The 10781-nt window shown below is 37.1% G+C and overlaps 1 protein-coding gene across 2 annotated transcripts; it reads right to left on the minus strand.

Annotated features, from left to right (window-relative positions):
- Positions 1–75: 75 nt before the first annotated feature.
- On the minus strand, positions 76–7260 carry LOC139935918 (coiled-coil domain-containing protein 134-like). 2 transcript variants are annotated; one of them, XM_071930545.1, is made up of 6 exons: positions 7042–7260; positions 5376–5497; positions 4400–4484; positions 4066–4244; positions 2759–2824; positions 76–2151 (listed from the first exon to the last, which is right to left on the minus strand). In XM_071930545.1, the coding sequence occupies exons 1-6, from the start codon at positions 7166–7168 to the stop codon at positions 2065–2067; spliced, it is 666 nt and encodes a 221-aa protein (XP_071786646.1). In that variant the 5' UTR covers positions 7169–7260; the 3' UTR covers positions 76–2064. The 2 variants fall into 2 exon arrangements, with proteins under 2 accessions (XP_071786646.1, XP_071786647.1); XM_071930546.1 differs by having other exon boundaries at positions 5376–5492; positions 7042–7156.
- Between the last annotated feature and the right edge of the window lie 3521 nt (positions 7261–10781).

The following is a 10781-nucleotide window of genomic DNA, read 5'->3' on the forward strand; positions in this document are numbered from 1 at the left end:
GCTATTCCTATTAGTGGAGAGTGCGTCACGCGGGGGTATAAACCTTTGGCTTCAGCGTGTCGGACGCGCAAGATTATCATGCGGAACGCAATTCATAGCTAGAGAAACAGCGCATATAATCTAAGCGCGTGCGCGTACACACAACCCACGCGCATCAAACAGATTCTTCACAAAGTTTTTTGAAAAAATATTTCAAGCCTCGAATTTTCAATTGTTAGTGTGTCTAAATTTGTGTTTTTGTAAGGTTTTTAACAAAAGGGCATTTATGAATGGGAATAACAGAGTAGAGACTCGTTCTTGAACGTCCATTTAAAACGAGAGACTTGTTCTTTAACATCTGTTTAAAAACTTACAGAGTCGTTGCCGTGCGATAAAGGCACTGCCAGCTTTAAATGTCTGTTGAAGAACTCGTTGCTACCCTTTTATTCCCTTAGTATTACTTGAGTGATAATGCCTTCTTGTGATAACATGTATATTATGGCTCATGCAGGTTTGGTCTGTAGGATTAATAACACTTTTTGAGTACACGAAAATGGCGCTTTCAGATCACAATAAAATAGACCATACATGTGTCCTACATATATTTCTATCCTGTCAATCTCAAGTGGCAGCTGCAAATGTGGATTAACAAAAGTTAATATTAGTACTCGTGCGGGAAAGTTTTAATCTAATGAAATGAAAAATATCACATATCTCAGTGAAACAAAGGTTTACAAATTGTTTTCCAAAGTAAAATATTCTTCGTACAAATTTAATTTATTTAGTTTAATTTGTTGAGGAATAAATACTCTTTTTAATCCTCGTTTTTTTTAATGAAACTAATAAAACAATTCTGGTCCAGTTTTTCAAAAATGAATAAAATTGAGTTAAACAGCTAATTATTTCATGTGTCACACAGTAATGAAGGTTGCGATTGGTTCCTTTATCAGACCAGCTACCCATGAGCTGGATGCAGTCTTCTTTGTCTTCTTTGTACTGTAATGAAGAAAGCTCTGTCGTTTGTTCTTTCATAAAAGTAAAAACCACACTGCCAAAAATGTTGACCAATGGAATAGTTCAGATTTCATGATCTGTGTCTATACACAGTATTTCCTATTTGCTTTTTCTAAAAACCTCTTCAGGTTTTGTTTAAAATATGCACCATTTTTTGTTTTAATGTATAAAAAAGGACATTACACTTCAGGTACATTCTAGACACCTTAGGTACGTGTGCATCACACTAAATAGAGAGAAAAGTTTCACGCTCATGAACTAAATGCAAAGTTGTGAACACAAAATTTGTTTGGTAATTAAAATAATATTTGAAGGTCATGGAGTTATTTTTAAGTCATACATTATTATGTTCTGGCGTTGTTGACTTCATGAGCAGCAGCTCTCTAATGCTTGCCTTATTTTATATAAAAAAAGTCAGGTTGTTTTTTTCATAATGGAGTTTCGACAGTTTGCTTTTTTAAGAGTGTTTTCATTCTGGGTGAGCCATGCTCAAACATTCTACAGCGAACCTACTAAATATTGAAAAGAAAATCAAACTTTAGCTGTATGAAAACAAATTTGATTCGTTTTCAAGTAGCTTGAAGAGTTTTAAACGAGTTGTTGGGTATATTTTTAAATACCTATATTTCTATGGTATGCTTATCTAGTGTGGTGAACCCATATGACGTTAATAAACTAGAGCTGTGTGTAAAGAGAGTTGCGACATGAACGATCACGATTTCTCCGGTCACGTAGTTGCTGTACGCCTTTTTTGGTCCAAATGCTGCACAACCCAATAGGCAGACTAGGCGACACCTTTGTGTTTGCCCATACATTTTTGGACACAAAATGGACGCCTTATTGCAAGTTGCCGTAACTCTCTCATTAAACAGCTGTTATCAACAGCGCCCTCACTACAGACAAAAGAAGGTACAGAGCCATCATTAATGTTAGAAGAGTTTACAAAATTTAAATTATTTGACCTTGGGTTTTGCAGCAGATTTCAGTGGGTCGTTTAGCTGAAACTAAAAAAAAATGAATCACCTAAATGCACCTTTTTTCTGAAGGCTTGTGGCTTCAGTTTGTTTATAATTAGAGTTCAGTTCGTGATATTCTTGGGCCCTTCTTCCTTGGTTTCTTTTCTTTCTTCTTCTTTGGTGTTGGTAGTTCAGGCGGAACCTACATAATGCGATAAAATGTAACAACAAACTTTCTGTTTTAAAGATTCAAAGGCGTCGATCTAGGTCAATCAAAGAATTCCCAAATCTGAAAAGATGTGTTTTAAGAGATTTTCAGAAGTTAAAAATGTCATCTGTTTCTTTAAGATATTTAGGCAGAGAGAAGAGGAAAGGACATGGTCTGTTTTTAGATGTTGGAGGGAAATTTGTACTCTGATAGAGAGTGAACCATCCAATCCACATGTGAGGCTCTGTTTGGAAGCTGGATGTGAACCACGGTCCACTGGGATCAAGGGAAGACACTACGACAGCCAACTTTATTACTTATAAAGCCAATGTATCATCAAAAATCTGCAGCTAGTATACCCTGCTGCTGCTGCTGCTAGACAGACCAGCTTATACCGCCTTGGAAATCCTTATTTACATAAAACAATTTATGACCATGGGTTATTTTCATCTGCAAACCCCTCATCATCATTCTCTGTATCCATCATGGTGGATGTAGAGCCGCCCAACCAATGTGATCTGATGCACATTGCCACAGCTACCGTGCCTGAGGCTCGGAAAGTAAAATAAAGCAAACCCTGGACCTTCGTTAAACATCTTACCTCTTCTTTCTTGAATGGATTTATATAATCAGAATCTCTCTTGATCAGCCTTAATTCCTGAGACATCTGCAAGATGTATAAAAATAATGTGATGCATGAAGTAAAACTTAATATTAGAGCATGGATGTTCTGCGGTCATTTCCAAACCATGGTGTCAAAGTCTACATAAAATGTCTATATCAAGCCTACATCAGTGTAAAGAAAAGTTAAACATTATTGTGTTGGTACTGGTTTTAACAAGAGATTTTCTTCTTTTTGTTTTAACGGCAGTGGACACTATTGGTAATCACTCAAAATAATTATTAGCATAAAACCTTTCTTGGTGACGAGTAATGGGGAGAGGTTGATGGTATAAAACATTGTGAGAAACGGCTCTATCTGAAGTGCCATAGTTATCGAGAAAGAAGTAATTTTCCACGAATTTGATTTCGAGACCTCAGATTTAGAACTTGAGGTCTCGAAATCAACCATCTAAACGCACACAACTTCGTGTGAAAAGGGTGGTTTTTCTTTCATTATTATCTCGCAAGTTCGATGACCAATTGACCTGGAATTTTCACAGGTTTGTTATTTTATGCATATGTTTAGATACACCAAGTGAGAAGACTGGTCTACGACAATTACTAATAGTGTCCACTGCCTTTAAGATAAGCATTGAGACAAGTAAATCACCGATCTCAGGCTTGTATTTTTAACTGAGATAAGGATAGCTCCCGCTGTTCACAAGCTCGTTACCATAGACACTGCTTCATACCAAACCAAAGTATTCAGGGATAAGCTTGGAAGACAACAGGGCCCAATTTCATAGAGCTGCTAAGCACAAAAATTTGCTTAGCGTGAAATTTCTTCCTTGATAAAAACAGGATTACCAACCAAATTTCTTATTGTTGCATATTGCTTGTTACTGGTATTCAGCTGTAGTTTGCTCATACTGAAAATCACGTGGAAGTTTTGGTTGGTAATCCTGTTTTATCAAGGCAGAAATGTCATGCTAAGGTAATTTTTGTGCTTAGCAGCTCAATGAAATTGGGACCCAGGCTGCAACTGCCTTCATCAAGCCTCCTGCAAACAAAGACTGCAAACAAATTCTCCTTCCTCCCAAGATCCTTTGCAGAAGTGAACACACTACCACAAGATATTCGTGATGCACAAACTAATAGTATTTTTAAGAGTAAACTTCAAGCTATGGATATGGGTAACATCATCAGGGGGGCTCACTTCATGTAAATCATTGCTGCTCAGTCACCTGAACATGTACATCCCAATATATAGAGATAATGCAGTATTTCACCAGAACCAGAACTTACTAAATTCATGAGTTTCTTGTGGATGTCGTCAAAGAATCCCGTCTCCTCAGTATAAGTCACAGCCCAGCGGAGGACTTCTCGTAGCTGTTTCTTCTTGCTGTACAGACTGTGTGTGATGTCGGGAAGTCGTAGAGTTATGTCTCCAAAGAAGGCTAGGTTTTCAAGAAGTAGCGACAGACCTGATGGTAAAACAAAGTTAGAAGTTTACTTGACAGGGGAAAGTTCCAGTGAAATAAGATGTTTCTTTTTGAAAATTGATCATATTGGACAAGAGTTTTGTTGCTAGTAATTTGTCAAGGCGCTGTTTGAGATTTTTTAGGATCTTGATTCTCACCTTCTTTGGTTGTCTCATCTGTTGGGAAGGACATTCCTGGGCTGAAACTGGACTCGGACAGCTTACTTCGGGACTCCGATAAAATCTGGCATACAAAAAGAGAACAAAATCAAAATTATTTATTTTATTAGCCCCTCCTACTGTCTGACCATTGAATATCATCCACTGTGGTTTTGAAAGATAGAGAAACTACGCCAGTCTGCAATTATTGTATCATGTTGTGAATACATGAAACAAAGTCAACCCTCCTACTGTCTGACCACTCAATATCATCCACTGTGGTTTTGAATGATAGATAGAATGATATGCAAGCCTACAATTATGTCATGTGGTGAATGCATCACATCGATACACACAAGCACAATGCCATACTACATAAGTTCAGATGGTTGGTCGTAAACTCAGTGGAAAATATGACCAAGGGTGAGGGTTTGGGATTGCCCAGCATAATTTGATGATTGTATTGAAATATGGATTTGTGCATTTTGTTTTACCTCATTTGGGAGGTGGAGTGAGGTGGAGAGCCAGTCCACCTAGATTCAAAATGGAAAAGGGTTCTTCCAGGGGACATTTTATAGAGCTCTGAAATATTTCTAAAGCATTTTCTGCTTATTAAAAAAGTAGAAGGAAACCAGCCAAAGATGCTACATATTATTTAAGCTTGGAACCTCATTTTGGTTAGCAAAATTATTTTGTGCTTGTTAGTAAATGAAATAAAACCACTGGTTGTGGATAAAAAGCCATGTATCAGTCTTACAAACTCAAACCAAATGCTTCGTTGAAACACACCAATTTCTTTCCTGAAAACATGTCAATGCCCTCAAAAAGGAAAGTGCGTGACTTTGCAATACTGAGAAATTAAAAAGAAGCAGATTAGCTGAAGAAGCCAATTATGTGAAAGCAGTATCAATCGGAACCCAAGATTTCCAAATGGTTAAAACTTGTACCGTCTAATACGTTGGTACATGTACTGTACCTGTTGCATTTTATCAAACAGCATATCAATCAATTTAAACTGCTGTTGGTAGTCATAGCTGGCCAAAATGCTCTGCGTCGCTTCCTGCTGCTGAAGTCTCTTTTGGTGGAAAAGCTTCTGAACTGATAGAAGTCAAGGCATTGTCAAAATTATATAATCAGAGTTATACACTCTTTTAAAACTTGGTCAATTCAAATGAAAATGAAACTAAAATATTGAGTGTAGTTGTTAGCTAGGCACTCCATAGTTTATTAGTTACATTGACCCTCAATGTGTAGGTCATAGGTCACACTGCTGGTACGACTTGTGTACGTTTGTAGTTGTCTTTCCGTACCACAAACAATGAAGTAGCCAAGTTGTTTTTATACAGTTCTTCATATCTGAAAGCGAACAAATTTGTGAGAACAAGTTTCTTGCAACTTCGACGACCAACAAGTCCAAATTTTCACACATTTCTAATTTCATGTATGTTGGGATACCTCCATGGGTACACCAAGTGAGAATACTTGGTCTTTGACAATTACAAATAATCATTAGTGTCCAGTGTCTTTAAAGACCGTCTTGAGAAGCTAACTTACCAGCAGCTAAAGAAGTAAGTAGAAGTTAAGACCATTGAAGTAACCCCCCCCCCAAAAAAAAAAAAGAAACGAAAACAAAATAACAGATTGTTTACACTACCACTGTCTTATATCAATGTACTAAATCACTTAAATCCAACATGACTCCTATATAATCAACTTTGATACGTTATCATAAAGTACACAATACTGTGCACACAAATAATTTGGCCCATTGTCAAGGAAGAGCTTGATCAAATATCTGAAAATATTCAGGCAATTTATTGTTCATTGTCATCTATATGTGACCCAGTTCTAACCATCGTATGATGTCTGTCTACCCATGGTGTGATATCGTGAACCCTGTAGCTGTAAGGTGAATGAAATCGTCATCAACCTATCGGGCAACATGGTTTGAGTTCACCTTATAACAGACCTGGAACTTCATTGCTATGTAATACATGTACTAATAGAGGGCAAGGTGTGACTATGAAAAAAACTATACCTCATTCATAGTGTTTTGTAATTTAAGTGACATTAGATCTAGAAGTATTTGTAACCTAAAACCTTTATCCTTGACCTTGCAATGGCCTTATATTTTAGACACAGACTGTCCGAAAGGTCGAGGTCGAATGCTTCAACAATGCAACTACTTTAAAGGACACTCATCATATAGGCTCTACATGTACACCTGCTACTTTGTCCTTCCTGTCTCCTATTAATTACGATGAGTTACAACTCTGACCTCCTGCTTCATGGTGGAACGAACTCAGCATAAGAGGAATGTTAGTGACATTCGTTTATCATTTTATCGTAATGGTCCTGAAAAAAAGGCTGAATGAATGGGGTAATCAAATAATCAAAGAAGATGGATTAGGCCCAATGTTACTTCTCCCCCACCCCCCCCCCCCCCCCTTTAGTACTAGAAACTATATCAGGCTCCCCTGCTCACAGGGGAGCCTTATATTTTCTAGAAGTAGGCCCAATGTTATGGTACTTTAAAATCCATTTTGGGCAAATTTGTATGCAAAGTAACTGTTGAGTTTGGGTTATAATTGTCAATCCTGCATTGCACAGATCACAAATCCAAACATTGGAAAAAAGGATACACCGTTTGAGCTCCATGTCACTTTCTCCACTGCTTTCCTTCTTAACATTAGCACCATCATCATTGTCTTGCCCCCAAACATGCGATGATATAATGAGCAACTGAAGAGATATCCACGTAAGCTCCATTCTTAAATAACTTGTGCAAAAAACAGGAAACCATGAAATAATATCTGCAGGCTGGCCAAGCACACGACGACATCCACTCTCCGACCCTCTACAGTAGCTGCACACGTGTTTGTTTATGATTGTTTCAGTGAGTAAATCATGTGACCAAACAGCTGTTCATGCACAGTCTCTGTTTCGTGTCGCTAACTAGTCTTCGCCCAAGACGTCAGTGATCGATAGTGGGTGCAAGAGGGCGCGCTGTTATTCAAGCAGATTGCAAAACATTGAGGATGATTCAAAAGAGGACGCTTTCGAAAAACATGCAAAGTTTAACATCATAGAGGTAGCCTCCCAGTGGTTTTACTACTTCCTTTGTTCGGCTTGATGTTAAGTCAGATGATTGTCAGATACAGAGCGTTACAAATTTATAGGGCCTCTTTAACCATAAAAAGGCTCAGGTTATACCAATATATAAAAAAGGCTGCAAGCATGATGTTGGAAATTATTGACCCAATTCTGTCTTATCAACATTTTCGAAATTATTTGAAAAGTTAATTATACCCGATTGATTTTGTTTATTTACAAAAATGACCTTTTGACAGAATCACAGTTTGGCTTTAGACGTAACAGCTCGACTGATAGCTACTTCTTTTGTTGTTAATAAATTGTATAATGATCTAGATGTAAACCATTTTTCAGTTGGCATTTTTCTGGATTTATCTAAAGCATTTGATACAGTTAACCATGATATCTTGATGCGTAAATTAGAACATTATGGTGTCCGAGGAATAGCGCTTGACTTGTTTAAAAGTTACTTATGTAATAGATCCCAATAATATGTTTTGTACAATTCTGTAAAATCTACTGAACGGCCTATTACTTGCGGTGTACCTCAAGGCTCCGTTCTGGGTCCCTTATTATTTATCTTGTACATTAATGACATCTGCAATACATCAGAAAAAAATACATTTTGTTTTTTGCGGCCGACACAAGTTTGTTGTATTCAGATAAAAATGTAGACTTAGCTGTGCAGAACCTTAATATTGAGCTCAGGGTAATCACTTCGTGGCTTTTAGCAAATAAATTATGTATTAGCGTTCTCAAATATAATTATATTATATTTTGTGCTAGCCAGTCCAAGTACACTCAGTCTGTTCCTTTAAATCAAAATAATGCCAATCTTGAGCAGGTTAAGGGTGCTAAATTTCTGGAAACTCATATTGATGAAAATTTGACTTGGAAGAAGCATATTGGCACTAGAGCAGTTAAAATATCTAGAAATATAGGAATAATGAATCGGCTAAGAAATTCCTTCCTTGTAGCATAATTACTGACCTTGTACAACTTTTTTATTTTACCTTATCTTTATTACGCAATTTTGACATGGGGAAGTCCAACTCCTAAATGTAATAAACTTCTCACTCTCCAGAAACGTGCAGTTCGGGTTATTTCCAAAGCGGACTATTGTGAGCACTCTGGGCCTTTTTTTTTGTAGTTTAAAACTGTTAAAATTCGTTAAACTTTATCATCTTAACATATAAATATAGGAATAATCTTTTACCTGCTTGTTTCAAGTCCAGTTTTACACTAACAAACCTCAAACATCCACTCCTATTATACCCGTAGCGCTGCTAGGAAAAACCTGTTTGTTATACTATCGTAGAACCTCGTTGTCAAAAAATGATGTTGTCCAGCGTGGCACTTTATTTTGGAATAGTCTAGATGACTCTTTTAAATCACTGCGTACTCTCTCAACTTTAACCAAAAAACTTAAAACTCGTTTTCTTAGTGAATACTAAAATTCTGATGTTATTTTTGTGTGTAGAAATTGTAACGGCTTTATTTTCTGTCTTACACCTGTCAGTTTTGTCCTGTTAGTTTTGTCCTGTATTTTTAATGTATGTCTGGTTTTTATGGTCTGTGGAACAAAAGCTGTGCTTTCCCCGGACCTAGATATTGCCTTTTGTCTAAAGTTTCACAATTTAATATATGTTATATTTACATTAATTTGATCCATATTACTCTGTGTTATACCCTATTTGCACATTGAATAAACGTTTATATCTATTATTTATTGCCATCTACTGGGGTAAGCATGGCAGTTCACTGTACTAACTTTGTTTTAAAGCGAATGTACACGTTTGGTAATTGTCAAAGACCAGTCTTCTCACTTTATGCATAAAATAACAAGCCTGTGAAAATTTGGGTTCATTCGGTCATCGAAGTTGCGAGAAAATGATGAAAGAAAAAACATCCTTGTTGGACGAATTTGTGTGCTTTCAGATAGGAATAAAAGACTTCTAGCTAGAAGTCTTTTATTATTTTAGTGAGATATTACCAATTTCTCAAAAACTACATTACTTCAGAAGGAGTCGTTTCACACAATGTTGTATACTATCAACAGCTCCCCAATGCTCGTTACCAAGTCAGTTTTTAAAGGAACACGTACGTTGCCTTGGATCGGACGAGTTCGTCTATAAAAAGCGTTTGTAACCGTTTGTTATGAAAATGCACATGGTTGGAAAGATGTTTTAAAAGTAGAATACAATGATCCACACAAATATAGAAATTGCGTGGTTTTCCTTTTGCTTTGCGAACTAATGCGGTCGGCCATTTATGGGAGTCAACCATATGGCCGACTGTGTTAGTCGACGAGGTAAAAGGAAAACCACGCAATTTCGAGGCATATTTGTGTGGATCATTGTATTCTACTTTTAAATCATCTTTCCAATCATATGCATTTTATAACAAACGGTTACAAACGCTTTTCAAATGCCAATTCGACCGATCCAAGGCAATTACGTGTTCCTATAAGTTAATATTTGTTTTGAGTAATTACCAAACGTGTACCTTCCCTTTAACAGAAACATAAACTCCCAAGGTGCCTCAGTGCCCGGGGCAGCCCGGGGCACATAACAAAAAGGGTCTGGGGCACATAACAAAAAGGGTCTATCTGCAAACTTGACTTGCGGCGCGGAAACCTGGCAGCGAATCTGGCTTAAGACATTTATTGGCATTCAACCGCCCTATGGGCGTCAACCTGTAGACGCTCTCTGGTCTATCTAGGGAGTCTGAGGGGTGATGTGCCCCCTCTCAGATGTTGGAATTTAACGTCTTTTTCAAGCTATGAAATCTTTACGGGATTGGTCCGGGCCCGCTTAATTATATTACTTTGTTTGCAGGGCCCTAATAGAAACCAGTTATTTTTTTACTAACCCGGTTTACCCTGGGTGAATAAAAGAAATAAAACAATAAGGGGGGGGGGGGGTGGGCGAGTCGTTCACGTTGTTAGTTAGAAGGTATTGCAAACGTTGTATGGTTGTGGGCAAGGTCTCCTGTCCAGGTTGAACTCATTGTGAGAAACTCATTGGCAATTGCACTATATATCTTATAACAGTTGAATCTGTGGTTTATTATTTTCTTTTTACAAAATACAACCAGAATGTATTATCACCAAACCCCCAAAATACTTTTAAAGCTATCTCATAAAATAGAAAACAAAAATGCAAGAAAACAGCTACAACAGGTTCAACTACACTTTTTCACATTTTCACATTTTTCTTTAATACAAAGCATTGTTTCTTAAAGTTCTTTCTAAAATGAAACAATCATGCTGTTTTTCTTCATAAAATAT

Source organism: Asterias amurensis, chromosome 4 (genome assembly GCF_032118995.1).
Source record: "Asterias amurensis chromosome 4, ASM3211899v1".
Classification (NCBI taxonomy): Eukaryota; Metazoa; Echinodermata; class Asteroidea; order Forcipulatida; family Asteriidae; genus Asterias; species Asterias amurensis.